The sequence below is a fragment of the Mirounga leonina genome, unplaced genomic scaffold, assembly GCF_011800145.1.
Source record: "Mirounga leonina isolate KUSES-001 unplaced genomic scaffold, KU_Mleo_1.0 Mir_115, whole genome shotgun sequence".
Lineage (NCBI taxonomy): Eukaryota > Metazoa > Chordata > Mammalia > Carnivora > Phocidae > Mirounga > Mirounga leonina.
Window position 1 is genome coordinate 26,267,256 of NW_023270268.1, and position 19,634 is coordinate 26,286,889.

General features: G+C 37.3%; 1 protein-coding gene across 11 annotated transcripts in view; it reads left to right on the top strand.

Moving 5' to 3' along the window:
- Nucleotides 1–10,371, top strand: part of ANKRD28 (ankyrin repeat domain 28) — a 200,816-nt gene extending 190,445 nt beyond the window's left edge. For all 11 annotated transcript variants that reach the window (XM_034994292.1, XM_034994258.1, XM_034994274.1 and 8 more), the window contains 4 exons: nucleotides 822–904; nucleotides 1,373–1,455; nucleotides 2,510–2,601; nucleotides 8,486–10,371. In XM_034994292.1, the coding sequence (XP_034850183.1) occupies nucleotides 822–904; nucleotides 1,373–1,455; nucleotides 2,510–2,601; nucleotides 8,486–8,772 (545 nt within the window). In that variant the 3' untranslated portion in view covers nucleotides 8,773–10,371. The remainder of the gene's footprint in view (nucleotides 1–821; nucleotides 905–1,372; nucleotides 1,456–2,509; nucleotides 2,602–8,485) is intronic.
- Nucleotides 10,372–19,634: the final 9,263 nt, after the last annotated feature.

Genomic DNA, 19,634 nt, shown 5'->3' on the forward strand with positions numbered 1-19,634 from the left:
TGCTTATGTGTGTTTAACTTATGGAAAACTAAGATTCCAAGCCTTCTGACTCTGTCAAATTTGCCACAGTTAACTCCCCACTCCTGAGATTTAAAACCTTTAACCCACTTTTGGGGCACCTGAGTGTCTCAGTCGTTAAGCGTCTGCCTTCGGCTCGGGGCATGGTCCCGGGATCCTGGGATCAAGCCGCACATCGGGCTCCCTGCTCCGTGGGTAGCCTGCTTCTCCCTCTCTCACTCCCCCTGCCTGTGTTCCCTCTGTCGCTGTGTCTCTCTCTGTCAAATACATAAATAAAATCTTTTTTTTAAATAAATAAATAAAACCTTTAACCCACTTTCAACCCACATTTTTATCTAGGGCCACAATGTTTTCATTTGCCCTTGATGATTAAACAGTCTTACTATAACAGGGCAGTGTAAGATAGCAGGTAAGACCCTGGCTCTGGAGTTAGATGGACTGCATAGGAGTCTTAGATCTACCAATTAAGTGACCTTATGACTCAATTTTTTCATTTTTAAAGTTGAGAAAATTAACAGTGCCTACTGTGTAGGATTATTGTGAGAGTATGAATCCAGAGTGCTTAACGCAGTATTTGAAATTTAGTTAAGCTCTCTCACAGCATAAATGTTAGTTGCCATTGTGTCTGTGACTCACAGGATAATGTGATGATATAGTGTGTACATTTTAGGTTATAGTATTTTTCTTAAACTTTCACTAGAGGGATATTGTTGCTTTGTATCTTTATTTCTGTACAGTGAGTTTATTAGTAATCTAAGATATGTATTCATAAATATAAGACTTGATGCAATTTTTCCTCCCAGAGATGCTGGTTAGCAGTGCTAGTGCAGATCTGACTTTACAAGATAACAGTAAAAACACCGCCCTCCATTTGGCTTGCAGCAAGGTAGGTACACATTTTAAGGATATGTTTTCATTGTTTATATCAACAGTGGCATTTTTCCCAAACTTAGGGAAGCTTTCCTACTTCACCGAAGTGAACAGAGCTAGAGATCAAACCTCTTTACTGATCACTGGCATCAGATTTCTTGAGGGGGAAAAAAAAAATACTGCCCTTTTAGGTACCATGATATATGAAAGTCTCCAGTGGGCCAAGTAAGTTTTGGAGTGTTAGCCTAAACGTAATTATTGTCTTCCTTTAATCTCTCCAGTCTTAAATATTCCTGTCTTCTCCCCTAACCTATTCCACCAACATATTTGGACCAATATTTGAGGCATTATTAGCCAAAAAAAAAATTCATGGCATATATATGGTGATGTATATATTGTATGGACAAGAGTTGAGGTTTATTGAGTTTATATATTTATCTTTAATGATATCTAAGTTTTTAAGAGTTATTTGCCATAATTTTAGGGTCATGAAACTAGTGCCTTGTTAATACTGGAAAAGATAACAGATAGAAACCTCATCAATGCAACCAATGCAGCCTTGCAAACGTGAGTATTTTCATGTCTGGTGTAAACCTTGTGACCTATAATTATAAAAATGATTAATAGGTTCTTTTTCTAACATGGGACCATTGGAATCAGTCTCAGTCACAGAAGCAGTTAATAAGTAAAGAACAGTTTTTATAATTTTTATAATCTCCAAAACTCATTTCTAAAGTCATTACAATTAAAAGGCTTATTATTTAAAAAGGTTTTGTACTGAAACTTCATTATTGAAAATACTGTTTTTTCTTGATCCAACCCATAATTTTATATAGGAAGGTAATACTGTTCTGTATGTTTTATGGAAATCAACTGGAATAATGTTATTTGACCCCAGCAATAAATGAGGTAAAAAGCTTGACATGTGTCTGTAAACTAGAGAGATTTCAGAAAGAACCAAGTTCTTAATGTGAGCAGCCATCTTTCAAGTGACTGCTTAGATCTTAGATTGAAGTCTCCGATTTTCTCTCCCAATTTCCATTTGCTATTCTACTTTGAGTCTTGGTTTTAAAAAATATATATATTTTTTTAATACTGGTTCCTATTCACGTATCAGTCAGATCTCCTGAGGGTCCTAAAAATTAGTCATAGAACCTGTAAGTTATTTTCAAAGCCTATTAAAATTTGTGCTATTGAATTAATGGGTTTTATTGTATATTCTATTATATGTATTTGCCCACCTCATTCTTAAAACAACTTAAGAATGCAGTTTAGTTAGTAAAATCTTCTTAAACATTGAGTCTTAGACTCACTACCTTTGTTTGAAACAAACAAAAGGTGTTGGTAAAGGTGGATTGCTGGGGGGACAGTGCTATGTTTATGCACATTGCGGGGTTTGGCAGCTCACTCTGCACATTGATTTTGTTGTCCCCCATTCCCATCTGTATTGCTGTTAGGACTGGGTGCCTCAATTTTGTATTTCTTGGTCATCACCACTTAGCGAAAATGCCCTTCAACAACCAGGATTGAGAGAGAGAGGAAGTGTGTGTGTGTGTGTGTGTGTGTACCTTCAGGGCCATGTACCTCTCTGTGTGTACATATGCAATATTTTTCCCCCCAGACCTCTGCATGTTGCTGCCCGAAATGGGCTGACAATGGTGGTTCAGGAACTTTTGGGGAAAGGAGCAAGTGTGCTTGCAGTAGATGAAAATGGTAAGTAGTTCTGTATTTTCTTACATTAACCTATATTTTACTAGAAGCTTTTATCTTTCAGTCCGTATTTGAAGTGAAGTAAATGTGGATATTTTGTATTGGTCGAAGAGGAGAGCGGAAATTAATACTGAATAGTACTTTGTGGCAAAGGGAGTAAGAGCAAGAAAAATAAGAAAAGTCTATATAACAGATGAACTTCCGAATTTCACTAACTTTGGTTTAGTGTTATCACCTTCCATCCGTCTTAGTATTCAAAGAATTTGTTCTGTCAGCAAATACTTATCATGGCCCTTAAGAGCCAGGTTCTTATCTAAAGTTAATCTTCCCACTATTCATGATCCTATCCCCTTATGCCTATTTGAGACTGTCACTTAGCAATTCATCACTGTATCCTATAACAAGGACTTTTTGTAGGACTCTTCCTAGATTATAACCATGTGTATATAAACATTATTTTCCTCATCTTAAAAAATCTTCTATTAAGGGGCACCTGGGTGGCTCAGGTCATGATCTCGGTGTCCTGGGATCGAGCTCCCTGCTCAGTGGGGAGTCTGCTTCCTCCTCTGCCCCTCCCCCTCCTGCTCATGCTTTCTTTCTCTCTCTCTCTTAAATAAATAAAAGCTTAAAAAAAATCTTCCATTAATCTATTCCTGCAACTACTGCCATATTTCTTTCTTCTCCTTTGCAGCACAATTACTCAAGTGTTGGCTGTCCTGCTGTGCCCAGTTCTTCCCCTCTTTCATTCTCTCCTGAGGCCCCCCCAGTCATATTTTTGCCCCCACCATACTGCTACACTGTCCTCAAGATCACCAGTGATCTCCACAATATTGAGTCAGTTCTTAGTTCTCATTGAACCTGACCAATCAGAATTTAGCACAATTGATTATTCCTTTTTCTTTTTTTTTAATAGGAATAAAGGTTTTAATATAGAATTTAAAATATGTAGGAATAAGGGAGTAACTAGGGATGTGAAGGCTACAGTCTGCCATAGCAAGTGTCCAATATTTCCCCAAATATTTCTCCATATTTTCCTTTATGCTACACATTTGTTACATGGATAAATAGGTACAGATCACTTTAGGTCGGGTTAAGAGGGAGAGTCATTTGATTTGATTACAGTATCCTTTTGTAGGTGAATCCAGTCTGCCTTCATTCACAAATACCTGGTTCCTTCAATTGATTAACTGGGTTAGGGTTCGTAACTTGCTGTTTTGATGGTTGGATTAAGTAACCAAATTCACTGGAACTGAAATTTGTTTTTTATTTTATAATTTTTTTAATTGAGACATAATTAACATGCAACATTAGATTAGTTTCTATATACTTTTCTCTTTGTTAAACTTTTTTTACTTGGCTTTTAGGACTTCACACTTTTTTGGTTTTCACCCTGTGTTACTAGTTATTCCTTCTCAGTTTCTTTTGTAAAGTGTCTCCCTAACTTCTTAATATTGGAGGGCTCTAGGACTCAGTCTTTGGTTCTTTTTGCTTCCCCTGTCTATATCCAGTCCTTTGGTTCTTTGATACTACCTACATGCTGAGAATTTCTGGATTTATATCTCCAGCCCAGACCTCTCATAATCTCTATAGAGATGTGATCCATTTGCAGATCCAGCTGCCTAATTGACAGTACTGTATGGATATCTAATAAACAGCTCAAACCTAACCTGTCCAGAACTGAACTGACTCTCTCTCCTTTCCCAGCCAACCCTTTTCTCCCCACAGCCTCCTGATCTCAGTTGATGACAATTCTCATCCTTGTAATTGCTCAGGACAAAAACCTGGAGTTATCCTTGACTCCTTTTTCTCACACCCAGGGTACAATCCTTCATATACTACTAACCCACCTCCAAAGTATATCCAAAATGGTTCCACTTTTTCTATTCTTACCATGCTGGCCTGGATCCTTTTAAAATATGTGACAAGATACTACTACTCATTTGAATCTCACTTGACTTACGGTGATCGTCAAGGCCCTACATGATTAGTCCGCTGTCCTATTTCCTCTCTGACCTCATCTCCTACTCTCTTCTCTCCATTCTGCAGTGACAGCCCCTACACACCAGGGATACATGTGCATCGTAATCTTTGTTCTGGCTATTTTCTCTGCCTGGAACACCCTGTCTTCCAGCAAGTCTTTGAGTAAATCCCTTAACTGTTCCAAATCTTTACTCAAGTTTTATCTTCTTAGTGAAGCCTATCCTAACCCAATTTATACTACAACCTGCTACAGACCTCTACCACAGCATTCTCAGTCCTTGTCATCCTGCCCTTTCTTTCCGCCTTTTTTTTTTTTTTACATAAAGCTTATCTTCTAATATATTGTATATAATTTTTTTATTATGTTGATTGTGTGTCTCCTCCACTAGAATGAATATAAGCTCCACGGGGACAGGGAGTCTATATCAGTTGCATTCAGTGTTATATTCTAAGTGCTTAGGAGAGTCCTTGGACATAATGAGTGGTTATTTGTTGGGTGAGTAATTGTGCCAAGCACTGTGCTCAGTTCTGAAGATAGGATGTAGAATAAGACCGGCTTCTTTAAATGGAGAGGAGTGTAAACAGGCTGTTACAATGCACTGAAAGTGGTTCATATGGAGTTAACTTAAAATGCTATGAGAACATGTAAGAGAGTGTTCAGACTCTTTCTTGCAGGATCAGAGAAGGTATCCCAAAAAAGGGACCTGTAAGCCAAAATCCAAAGGACAAGTAAAAAAGTAGGGAGAGAGCTTTCTAAGCAGAGAGAGTGGCATATTTAGAGATAAAAGGACACTGTAAATATTGGAGTTGTGCCAGAATCTCTTAGATCAAGTGGCAAAAAGGATCTGTGCACGAGGAAGTTAGCAGTTAGTCTGAAGGAGAGCAAGAGTAGAATGGGAAAACAAATTAACATTTACAAGTGAGAGGAAGTGGTAACCAGAATTATGGTAGAGGCACTGGAGATGAAAAGATGTAAATGTTTCTAGAGTTCTTATGAAGAGAATCACTGGGACTTTGTGAGGGAAGAAGTCTCATCCCACCTGGCTTGGAGTGCTCTGTGGATGGATGGAAGTGCCATTGTTTAAGACCGGAATGTAGGAGGAAGAGCCAGATTCATTTGGGGGCATGAGAAAATTTCAGTGGAAACTCCCAAGTGGATAATGGGACATATGGATCTAGAGACCAAAACCAAAATCTAGGTTGGACATAAAGATTTGGGAATCATAAGTATGTGTAGTCATGAAATCCAAAGAAGTGAATGATATCACCTATAAGTTCAGACTCACAGAGCTTTAAAAGAAATTTTCATTATCAGTAAATTACATTTCTGGAAATACAGCTACTATATATGGATTAAAAAGAGCAGCCTAAAATGCTAACCTTCTATGTTTGGCCACATTATGAGACTGAATCATTAGCTAATATTCAAATCTTTGTTGATCATTTTCAATATTTTATATATTTTTTTCCTTACAAATAAACAGAAGGGATAATATAACAGATGATAATGAAAATCATCTGTGACCACCTGGGTATCTTCTAACACACTTTGCAATGTGAAATAGTAATCGGGACCCAAAGTTGACAGGTCATAGCAATATATTTCCATGGATTTTCTGGAGGAAGCAAAATATTTTATACTTGCATGGGATAGATTAGACCCTTGACCTCAGGCTGTTTGCTTCTCTTACTTTTCTCTTTAGCTAACCATATCAGCTCCATGCAGAGGAGAGGAGCCTGCTTTTTGTCATATTCCAATTACAAAACACTCCTGAGATGCTCTTCTCCAACCCCACCCTTAGTCTCATCCAAGGCATCATGGCCTGCCTGAGGGGTTGTTCTGCCTACAGTCCAGCAGGCACCCTCAGACTTTGAGAAGAGCTCTTGAAAGAAGTGTGGACATTGAAGCACTCTCCTACTCATTTTGAGTAAACAAGGTTTAATTAAAAAATGCACACCCTTCAGTCATTCCCGTCAAGTTTGCAGGGGCATCAGCTGTTCCCTTTGACCCTTAAAAAGAGGGAGATTTATAAAGGGGAAAAAATATTTCTTCTTTCTCAAGGCTAATATAGCATGGATAAAATATATATATATGTGTGTGTGTATATATATATATATATATATATATATATATATATATATATAAGAGAACAGGAAACAGCCAAATGTCCAGTAGTTAGAATGGATAACTAAACCATGGTATAATCACAGTAATGGAATGTATAACAATGAAAACGAACTGACTGTAGTTATATACAACAACATGGATAAATCTCACAGACATAATGTTAAGGAAAAGAAGCCAGATAAAAAATAATACTTACTATATGATCCCATTTATATTCAGTTCAAAAAAAGTCGAAACTAAACTATAGCATTTATGAATATAACTAGAAAGAAAAGCACAGCCATGATTACCACATAAGTCAAGATAGTAGTTACCTTTGTGGAAGAGAAAAGGGGTGATGATTAGTAAGGGACATGTGGGGCTCCTGGTATGCTGGTAATATTCTCTTTCTTAATCTGGATAGTGGTTACATAAATGTTTATTTTTTGATATATCATTTAGCTATTTAAAAAATTATAAAATATAAATAAAATATAAAGAATAATAAATTAAAAATATATAAATAAATTATAAAATATATACAATTGACCCATGAACAACACAGGTTTGAACTACATAGGTCATTTAATACTTGGATTTTTTACAGTACTATAAATGTATTTTCTCTTTCTTATGACTTTCTTTTCTCTAGCTTACTTTATTATAAAAATACAGTTTATAATACATATAACATACAAAATATATGTTAATTAACTGTTTTATGTTATTGGTAAGGCTTCCAGTTGACAGTAGGCTATTAGTAGTTAAGTTTTGGGGAGTCAAAAGTTGTACATATATTTTCGACTATGCAGGGGTTTGTACCCCTAGCCTTCCCCTTGCCCCCACATTGTTCAAGGGTCAACTGTACATATATGAGTGTGAAAGCTAAAGCATTTGTATATATAGTAATAGGGAAAACTGTCCAGATGTGCAACAGAAAATGAAGCTGTAAATTAAAACTTTAAGACATTTGCTGCTAGAGTTCCGTATGGGATAATCTAAACTTGGCATCATATGGTATGCTCTCACCATCTTCTCTCACTTCATCTTGAAGACAGGGTCTTGTACCAGTCAGGGCACCAAATGTTAACTTAGTTTGTTGATACTTTGTGGTGCCTTAAGTATAAAGTCAGTCTTCTAAAGAAAGGAAGAGTTGAAAAGCAAACATTGGTTTTGACTTAGGAGTTTTTTAAAGTTTACCTGTTTATCTCCTGTTTTTCTTCAGTGTTCTGTGTCCCTAAGAGAAAAGTTGATCAACCGTCAAGTGTCATTCCATTCATTCAGTACACATCTTTGAACACCTGCTCAGTGCCTCATTCATGAATCTGTACACATTTAGATTTCTTAGCATGTAAGCACTAATTATAACTACAAATTAATAACATTCTTCCACCACTCTGAAGGAAGCTTGATCAGTCTGAGGATTTTTGTTTGTTTGTTTTAATTCTAGCTCAATATCTTCTGTGAATTTAGGTGGGTAGGGATAAGTTTTGAGATCTTGGAGAAATCATCCATCTCTGGGCCTCAGTTTCCTCTTCTGTAACATAGTATACATACACACACACACACACACGTGTGTGTGTGTGTGTGTATATATATGTGTGTGTGTGTGTATGGCCTCCTCCCACCCTAAATTTCTAGGACTTTACTCTTTTCTGCTGATTGGAAATTTCTGAATCATTCTGTTAAACCAGTTTTATTATAAGCCAAGTAATTTAAACTGTCTAAAACTGAAGGTTTATTAGGCTTATTTCCTTATCTCAGGATGTTTAATTATTTAAATTTTATCTTTAATTCTAGGCTATACCCCAGCTTTGGCCTGTGCTCCCAATAAGGATGTGGCTGATTGCCTAGCTCTCATTTTGGCCACCATGATGCCTGTCTCATCAAGTAGCCCTTTATCATCCCTGACTTTCAATGCCATTAACCGTTACACCAACACCTCAAAAACAGTCAGCTTTGAAGCCTTGCCCATCATGAGGAATGAACCTAGCTCCTATTGCAGTTTCAACAACATTGGCGGAGAACAGGAGTACTTATACACCGACGTGGATGAGCTCAATGACTCTGATTCCGAGACCTACTAAGAGGCTGAGCCAGGGGTCTGAGTGAGGAGTTCTGACACTAACGCTTCAGATTGTGCTTTTTCAGGAAAAAGGCACTTTCTTATTCACGTACAAATTCAACCTAAGAGGAAGGATCGCAGAGTGAGCAAATATGAGAAATGTGATGACATTAGTAAGAAGAGTTTTAAAGGCAAGTTTTACAAAAGGAACTTCTAGAATCTTGAAATAGACTTGACCAGAGGAAAACACTTTGATGTCAAATTACTTTGTGGAATTGTTTGATTTGGTTTTGCAGTGCCAGGAATAATTTGGGACACTGTGCACCCTAATCTGCTTACACAAGCAACACTATTGTAAAAGAAGAGATAAGGACACTAGATTTAAATTTTACCAGTAAAACTACAACTAAATTAAGGGCAATAAAAGTTTGGTGCAGTAGGCATTATGTGCACAGCAAATTGCCAAAGGACCAAGTAACTTAAAAGTTTTTTAATAGAATGCCATTTTGTGGAAATCAGAATAGGTGAAATGAAACATTATCTAAACCAAACTTAAATATTTCTGAAAATGGAGCTGAGATTTGGTTTTAAATGTTGGTTTTTTTTTTAAAGAAAACATCTGAAAGCCTTCAAATACTGTATTAAACCATGAGAGAAAGCAGATGTATTTTTACATTTTTTCTTTTACATAAAAATTTAAAAATTCCAACTTTTATAATATTAGAATTAAAAACCAGCTGGCTGAGTGCAGTCAGGGTGAAAATACTTGTGATGTAGACATGAGATAGATTGGGGTCGGGCCGTCATTGCCGTTTTGAATGGTTTAGGTTTAAAATTGAACTATTTTTGTTTGAAAATGTAAAGAATTTCCTAGAAGAAGAAAATTTCATGAAATCAAAAAATAGATTATTTTCACCCTATTGCAGCTAAGTGGTCCTGGGGAGTGGAGTTTTTGACCTCACTACTTTGGATGGTACACCTTCATCACTTATGTTACTTTTGTGCCTCCACAATGGACTGGGGGATTTTTGTTTTCACTGTTTAGTGAATAATCAAAAAGAAAAAAAATCCCTTGCTATTGATAGGTTAACATCATCGGGTCTCTTGGAAGGCATTTCTATATTGGGTCCTATTCAGATTTAAACATGCTACTACTTGGGGAAAGAAGCAATTGCCTGCCGAATTAGAAGACTGCCTTTCAAATAACAGAGAGAGAAAGGCTGATGTTTAGGCTTTTAAATAACAATTTGTATGGTTCTGCTTTTACTGTAACTGTCACTTTCCCAGCAAGAATGATTTCACATATGTAGGGGGTCTTACAGATCTGGGTAAAGTTCCATAAATTTTCACAAAATGATACCCAATTTCATTTTACCCTTTTTGTATTGTGAAACTGGAAACTTTATGACATTGTAAATTTCAGCTGGTTTTTCTGAATATAAAGTGTGAAAACACAGAACAGTATTTTGATCTATTTGATAATTTTGTGGGGTTTTTGAAGAATTAATGAGCATGTACATAGAAATAGTGACTGCTTGAATACTGTATTTACTTGCACTCTTTCAGTACATCAAGATTCCTGTATATTTTAGGGTATAATAAAACACAGATGTGAGTTGTATTTAATGAATAATGTATTTGTATCTGTGCATATTACCTAAAAATCTATAAAGTTTCTAGGGCATTGACTACTAGATTTTAAGCATTTTTTTCTAAAATATTTACAGAAATTATAAATGTAATCCTCCATCTTTTCTTTGTAATATAAAGGAGTCATAATGGACCCTTCCTAAATTATTAGTGGTAGGAAGGTGAATTTGCATTTTAAAGACAGTGGACTACATTTTCTATTGTACCTTTTGAAAAGAAAAAAAAAAAGAGGATTCTAAAAGTATACATATGTGTGCTTTCTCTTTCCTTTTAGGAATTCTCTTCTGAATTCCCTGAGGGAATTTTCTAGAATCTCAGAATTGAAAGAGACCTGAGGTTCATCCAGTCTAACCTCTTAACAAATGCAGGAGTCCCTTCTACAAGGGTGATCTTTCCACCTTGAACACTTCCAGTGATTCTACCTCAACAAGCAGTCCATTCAGTTGTTGAGCAGCTCTAACTGTTAGAAAGGTCTTCCTTAGATTGAGTTGAAGCCTCGCTCCTGGTAACTTCTGTCCTTGGGCCTGGGTCTGTCCTCCAAGAGAACGCGAGAACGTTGGAAGGATGAATCTCACACCCTCTGCCATGTCTTCTCTTTTACAGGCTGTTTGACTTAACCTGCTGAAGTGATTCCCAGAAGGACTCATTAAACACAGTTAGATTTACCCATCTAATGAAATCCAAGGTGTAGCTATAAAGTAACAAGCTGTTTTTAACTTATCCTCACACATGCCAGAACTTAGGTCTTGCATCACTTTATGTAAATGATGCTATTACTGAAAATATTTGTGAGGTGGTTCTTTCAATCGCTTGCCCACTAGGAAATCTGTTTCATTGCTTTGTGATCGCATTTTGTGATAGTCTATCCCCAGCTTGATCAGCCACTTCCTTTGGTCTGCACCTAATGAGGGGAAATCCCAAACTTCTGGTCCAAATACTATTTGAGCAGCCCTAGTATTGTTGGAGTACGTACATGGACAACTTCAGTGAATGAACACAGCAGCAGAGTAAGTTCCCTTATAGTTACACCTTGTATGTCAAAAGCATTCAGGCCCTGCTCTGTAGGGGTTTTTATACTCAAACGGAACAGAAAAGCCTGTTTGCTTTTTTAACTTCTGCATGAATGATGACATCTGAAATATCTGATGTGTATTATAGTAATACCAGCTTCTGCTCTAGAACTGCTTTGGGGGAAATGGTGGTAATAGCAAATGACTTCCTTTAACAAGACACTCAACTCAAACAGTGCCATTTAGTTCAGGAGCTCTAAATAGCTGTCAATTTGGGGTTTAATTTGGCTTCTATTGGACCTTTTAAATGAAATAAAATTTTTTAATGCAATAAATCAAGTGTCTTTCTTTTTTACATGCAAACTTCTTTATCTTTTAATGTCTCATTAGTATTCCAACTAGTTTCTAACCTTTCTTTAAAAACTTGATGACTTCTCAATAAAAAACTGTTTCAGAATTTAGATGAACCTAAGTGGGCTTCTCAAGTATATTCATTCAACAAATATTTATTGCTTGCCTGTCATATGCTTGAGGGTGGGAATGGGCAGAAAGTGAGCCTAGAAATTGTGGTGTCCTCTAGAAGTTAGAGGACACCACTCTCATGGAAAGACATATACCTGAAAATAGAAAGTATAAAATTGTAATTGAGGTAGAGATGAACTGCTAAGGAAGGTCAGAGAAAGACGACGTTGGAAAAGAAGATCAGAACAGGCTTCCTGAGAGAGATGACATTTAGGCTGGACATTGAGGAACAACTATGCTTTGAGCAGGTGGAGAAGAGGCAAACGCTATCCTAGGTGAAAAGAACAAAATCAGTAGTTTGTAAAATGGGTTGGTGGAAGAGAGGATGGAATAGGTGTCAGCACTTAGCATTCCAGAGTACAAAAAGACCATGCAGACCTACAAAAGAGCTAATTATACACATTATAGAGATGAGATAACAAAAGTGAGAACAAAAAGATATAAATAGGTGACTGGAGGAGCAGGCAAAGAGGACTTTTAATAACCTTGCTCAAAATCTTCTGCTGGTAATAATAACTCAAAATGCCTATAAGTGTTTATAAGTACAGGGTGAGGTTGTAAGTAATTGAAATACATCTCTTAATCCACACAACTGTTCTGTGAGGTAGGTACTATTAATAGTACCATTTAACAGATGAGGAATGAGGCAGAAAGGTGAAATAACTTGCCCAAGATCACCTGGCCAATAATTCGTGAAGCCTAGATTTAAATCCAGACAGTCATTTCTGTAGTCCTTGCTCTTAACCACCTAATGACCTCTAACATGCTTTCTGGTCCTTGTTGAAATTGGTGATTTTGAAGTTCGACTACATGCTTTACAACTAAACTATGTAAGTTCCTTCCAGTTTTATTCTAAGTCACTAATTTTAGAAGAAATGTAAATGTGACTGCAACAGATGTTAATTGAACATCTGCTCATTACCAGAAAGTGTGCTAGATTCTGGACCTGTAGCACTGAAGGAAGAGGTAACAAGATTTGCCCTTAGGATGAGTCTAAGAGAAAGATGTGTACTTATGTTTCAGTTGCTGTTGCTGCCCTAAATCTCAACTTAAAATAATCATTGTCACTCATGCTTTTGCAGGTTGGCTGACAGGCTTGGCTGGGTGACTGCTTCAAGCCGGAGATCTGGCTGGGCTTGACTACTTGCCGTGAGTCGAGCTTGGGTCCACTCTGTCCGTGTTCCTCTTCAGACTTCAACTAGACTACAGAAGTTCTCCAGAAGTTCTCCATGATGATGACAAAAGCACAAGAAGGCAAGCCTGATCACACAAACACAGTTTATGTTTCTGCATACATCACATCTGCTAATACTCCCCTGGCTAGAGCAAATCATTTGGCCAAGCCCAACCTCAATTGGATGGTTGGCCAAGGCCCTCCCCCCAAAAATGGGAAGTTGGTTCATTTCTGGTACCCAAAATAACAGCAGCGCTGTGAGTAACATTGTTTGAGACCTAGTAGAAATAATCAAAATGCATTTTTTACTTGATGATCTGCTTCTCGTGTAACCTGCTTTTTTTTTTTTTTTTTTAAAGATTTTATTTATTTATTTGACAGAGAAAGACACAGCGAGAGAGGGAACACAAACGGGGAGTGGGAGAGGGAGAAGCAGACTCCCCGCCGAGCAGGGAGCCCGATGCGGGACTCGATCCTGGGACTCCAGGATCATGAGCTGAGCCGAAGGCAGTTGCTTAACCAACTGAGCCACCCAGGCGCCCTCATTCTTTTTTTTTTTTTAAAGATTTTATTTATTTATTTGAGAGAGATAATGAGATAGAGACAGAGAGAGCATGAGATGGGGGAGCGTCATAGGGAGAAGCAGACTTCCTGCTGAGCAGGGAGCCTGATGCGGGACTCGATCCCGGGACTCCAGGATCATGACCTGAGCTGAAGGCAGTCGCTTAACCAACTGAGCCACCCAGGCGCCCTCGTGTAACCTGCTTTTGAGCCCTTATGTAGGCCACAAAGATGGCAGGACCTAGCATGCATGAGAGAAAAGTTGCTTGTGGTTCTGATACTCATTTTAAGAAATGCCAAAATCCAAGAAAATGTGAATGAAGAGAATTCAAGGGATAGGGGCTTCTGGAGAAGAGCTTTGTCTTTATCCACCTGTAGGTAGCAATAAATGTGTGGGAGCATGGGGGGAAAGGCCATCAATTGCCTGCAGTTAGACGACTAATAGGAATAGACACTGTAAGTGGTCAAATAGCTTTTACCAGCTGATATCAGTGAAAATGGCAGAGAAAAGACCTTCTGAGTCTCGGTAAGAACAGTGACCTTTGTGGCGTTTTAACTTGCTCTAGTCGCATTCCTCCAGCTCTGCAGTAGCCTTGACACCACATTCCTGGTGCAGCTTAGAAGTCACGAGAGAACAAAACAAAGCTAGAGCTCTTTCAAAGCCTCATTCCCAAAGACTTGCCATCATTTGGCCTATCTGATGGTTCCCGGGAATGCCTCACTTCCAAGGCTCTTTACAGTTGAGCTAACTCAGAGTGGACCCAGTATGAAAAGTATTCTCCCTGGGGAAGTATTTGTTGAAACAATTATAGGCAAAAGTTTTAATGTTGTACTTGCTTTAGGTGATCAGTAAGAGCTGAGGCAAGCAATAGAGTAACCAAAGAGTTTAAAAGGAAAAGCTTGGGGGAATCAATATCCATTTGTAAAGCTCTGGCATAGTTCTAGGAATCTAGAATGCCATGTGCACACATAGAGCTGTGGCCACCTGTGGAAGACCTGAGACCACCCTATGCTCTCATCTGTGGCTAATTTTGAGGCTCTGCACAAACAAGAAGTGAAAGCCAATTTTCAACTGCCAGGCTGAGGTTTGAAGGCATGCCTTAACACACATACACACAGCCCCTTGGCAAAAACTAGGAGATTTTTGTTGTTGTTGTTACAGGTGTTTAAGGAAATCTCTGATCATTAGCTGGCTGCTAAGCTGAGTAAAAATTTCATTGGCCACACATAACAAGGTGTACAGACTTTATAGAATTCTTTCAGAAAACTCACTAAACAACTATAACAAGTAGCAATAACAACAAATCTTGGGGAAGGAGATAAATCTGATTTCCAGAATTGCTGTGTTATTTAAAATGTCCAATTTTCAACAAAAGATTATGATATGCAAAAAAGCAATGGATGGCCCATACACAGGAACAGCAGTCAGAAACTGTCCTTCAAGGACATTGGACTTACTAGACAAAGAACTTAAATTATGTTCAAGGAGCTGAAGGAAACCATGTCTAAAATATTAAATGAAAATATTTTTTAAATGCCTCACCAATTAGAGAATATCAATAAATAATATAGAAATTAGATTTTAGGGGCACCTGGGTGGCTCAGTTGGTTGAGCGACCGACTCTTAGTTTCAGCTCAGGTGGTGGTCCCTGAGTCGTGGGATCAAGTCTGCTTGGGATTCTTTCCCCCACCCTCTCCCTTCTCCGCTCCTCCCCCCACTTGCACACATACACTCTCTCTCTCTCTCTCTAGAATAAATAAATGGATAAAATCTTTTATTTTTTTTTTTTAAAGATTTTATTTATTTGACAGAGAGAAACACAGCAGAAGAGGGAACACAAGCAGGGGGAGAGGGAGAGGGAGAAGCAGGCTTCCCGCAGAGCAGGGAGCCTGATGCAGGGCTCCATCCCAGGACCCTGGGATCATGACCTGAGCCAAAGGTAGACGCTTAATAACTGAGTCACCCAGGCGTCCCTGGATAAAGTCTTTAAAAAAAAAAAAATTATATTTTAGGGGCACCTGGGTGGCTCAGATGGTTAAGCATCTGCCTTTGGCTCAGGTCATCCCAGGGTCCTGGGATCAAGCCCTGCATCAGGCTCCCTGCTCAGCGGGGAGCCTGCTTCTCCCTCTCCTTCTACTGCTCCCCTTGCTTGTGCTCTCTTGCTCTGTCAAAGAAATAAATAAAATCTTAAATATATATATATGTATTTTAAAAAGCAAATGGAAATTCTGGATTTGGAAAAATACAACAGCTGGAATAGAGGGCCTCAGTATTAGATTTGAGTAGGCAAAAGAAAGAATCAGTGAGCTTGAAAATAGGTCAATTGTGACTATCCATTCTAAGGAATGTGTATGTTGGGAAGGGGCTCGGAGAATCATAGTCTCAGAGACCTGTGTGACACAAACAGACCAGTATACACGTAAAGGAAGTCCTGGAAGAAGAAAGGGGGACAGAAAGAATATATGAAGAAACATGACTAAAAACTTAGCAGTTTTGAAAAATGTTAACGTACAAATTCAAAGAGCTTAACACCAAGTAGAATAAATTCAAAGAGATCTACCCCACACACATTATAATCAAACTATCAAAAGACAAAACAAGAATCTTCAAAGCAAAAAGGAACAACTCATGTACAAGGAATCCTCAATAAGATTAATAGCTAGTTTCTTGTCAGAGTCCATGGAGGTCAGAAGGTAGTAGGTTGACCTATTAAAGCTGCTGAAAGAAAAATGGTGTCAATCAAGAATTCTATATCCAGGACAATTTCTATATCCAGGACAATTATCCTTCAAAAATGAAGGACAAATTAAGACATTATCAGATTAGCAAAAACAGAGAATTTGTCACTAGCAGACCTGCCCTACAAGAAATACTAAAGGGAGTCCTTCAGACTGACATGAGAAAACATTAGACAATGACTCAAATTCACATAAAGAAATAAAGAGCAACAATAAAGGTAACAGCAAAGTAAATTTAAAAGACAATGTATAAATGTATTTTTAACTTTTTTTACTCCTGATTTAAAAGACAGCTGCTTAAAACTGTAATTATAAATCTATGTTGATAGGCACACAGTGCATAAAAATGTAATTTGTGACAACAGCACAAAGGTACAGGAAATAGAGCTACATAGGAGAAAAGGTTTGTGTAGTACTGAAATTTTGTTTTATTAATCTGAACTAGATTGTTACAAATTAAGATGTTAGTTGTAAATCCCCAGGACAAACACTGAGAAAATAACTATAAAATACAAAAGAAAAGACAAGACAATTAAAATGGTACCCTAGAAAATATCTAACACAAAATAAGACAGGAATGGAAGACTAGAGAAACAAAAAAGACATAAGACAGAAAACGAATAGCAAAATGGCAGATGTAAATCCTACCTTAACAGTAATTACATTAAATGTAACTAGATTAAACTCTGTAATTACAAGATAGAGAATAACCAAATGAATATAAAACAGGATCCAATTGTATGCTGTCTGCAAGAGACATGCTTTACATTCAACAACACAAGTTGAAAGCGACAAGATGATTATAAAATAAATACTATATAAGTAGCAACCAAAAGAAAGCTGTGGTGGCTGCACTCCTAAATAACCAGTGGGTCAAGAAATAAGTTAGAAGATATTTCAAGATAAAGCAAAAATACAACATTCCAAAACCTATGAGATGCCGTGAAAGCAGTGCTTACTGGGAAATCTAGCTGTAATTTATAACCTAATCTTTGACCTTAAAAAACCAGAATAAAGTGGTGCAGACTAAACCCAAAGCAAGCGAAAGAAAGAAAACAATAAATATTCGAGCAGAAATAAGTGAAGTAGAGATTAAAAAAAATTAAAGAAAAATCAACAAAACAAAGTTGTTCCTTTGAAAAGATGGACACAATTGATAAATCTGTAGTGAGAATAACCAAGAAAAAACGAGAACACTCAAGTTACTGAAATCACTAATGAAGAGGGGACATTCTACTGACTTCATAGAAATAAAAAGAATTATAAGAGAATATGAATTACATACCAACACATTTGCTAATCTAGATGAAAGCGACAAATTTTTAGAAACTATCAAAATTTTACAAACTATCAAAACTGTTTCAAGAAGATACACTAAATCTGGGGCACCTGGGTGGCTCAGTCGGTTAAGCGGCTGCCTTCCGCTTGGGACATGATCTCAAGGTCCAAGATCCTGGGATGGAGCCCTGCATTAGGCTAGGCCCCCCTGCTCAGCGGGGAGTCTCCTTCTCCCACTCCCTCTGCCCCTCCCCTGCTGGTGCACTGTCTCTCTCCCTTTCAAATAAAATCTTTAAAAAAATTAAAAAGAAGATACAGAAATTCTGAATACACCTAAAGACATTGAATTAGTAATCAAAAAATATTCCAAAAAGAGAAGCTCAGGACCAAAGGACTTCAGTAATGAATTCTACAAAATATTTAAAGAATTACCAGTCTTGCAGGTGCCTGGATGGCTCCGTTAAGCTTCTGCCTTTGGCTCTGGCCCTGATCTCCGGGTCCTGGGATTAAACCACAAGTCAGGCTCCCTGCTCAGTGGGGAGTCTGTTTCTCCCCCTCCCTTTGCCTCTCCCCCTGCTCTTGTGCACTCTCTCGCTTGCTCTCAAATACAATCTTTAAAAAAAATTACCAGTCTTTTTTCACAAACTTTTTTTTTTTTTAGGAAGTGGAAGGATCACTTCCCAACTCACTCTGTGTGGTTGATACTAAAATCAAACAAAAGTATCTCAAGAAAAGAACACAACAGACCAGTATTTTTTCTGATTATAGATATAAAAATTCTTAACAATCCAATCAAACTGCATCTATCACTATCTAAAAAATATTGTATACCATGAATATCCTGTATGAATACAGATGTAAAAATCATGAAAAACATACTGTCAGAATCCATCAACCCATAAAAATCATTACAATACACCATGACCAAGTGGGATTTATCCAAGGAATGCAAGATAGTTTCAACATACAAAATTAAATCAATGTAAAACAAAGTATCAATACAATAAAGGGGACGGGGCACTGGAGTATCTTTCATTGATGGAGAAAAGGCATTTAACAAAAATCCCACACTTTCTCATGATAAAAACAAGAATAGGGCAGGTTTTTTCAACCTGATAAAGAGCATCTATGAAAAACCCACAGCGAACATCATATTTAATGATGAACAACTGAAAACTTACCATCTAATACCAGGAACAAGTCAAGGATGTCCACTCTCATCACGTGTATTCAACATTGTTTTAGAAGTTCAAGCCAGAACAATTCGGCAGGGAAAAAAAAAAAAAAAAGACATCCATATTGAAAAGGAAGAAGTTAAACTATAGATGAAATGATTTTGTATGTAGAAAATCCTAAGGAATCTACCTAAAAAGTATTAGTGCTGATAAGTTCGGCAAGGTTACTGGATACAAAAATCAATTGTATTTTTATACACTTGAACAGTCCAAAAATGAAATTAAAACAATTCCATTTATGATAAAATCCAGAAAAATAAAAAATACTTGGGAATAAATTTAACAAAAAAGGTATAAAACTTGTACACTGAAAACTATAAAGCATCATTGAAAAAGTAAAGAATACCTAAGTAAATGGAAAGATATCTTGTGTTCATGAATTGGAAGACTTAATATTGTTAAAATGGTAGATCAGCTTAGGGAATATTGCTGTTTTAACAATATTTTAAATGCAGTTTCTATGAAAATTCCATTGCCTTTTTGGCAGATACAAGCTGACCCTAAAATTCGTAAGGGACTGCAAAGGACTCAACAATACCAAAACAATTTTAATAAACAAGAACAAAGAGGACTCAATTCCACTTCCTAATTTCTAAACTTACTACAAAGCTACAGTTATCAGGACAATGTGGTACTTAAGCTTAAGTATAGACAGAGAGAGAGATCAGTGGAATATAATTGAGTCTAGAAATAAACCCATTCATCAATGACCAAT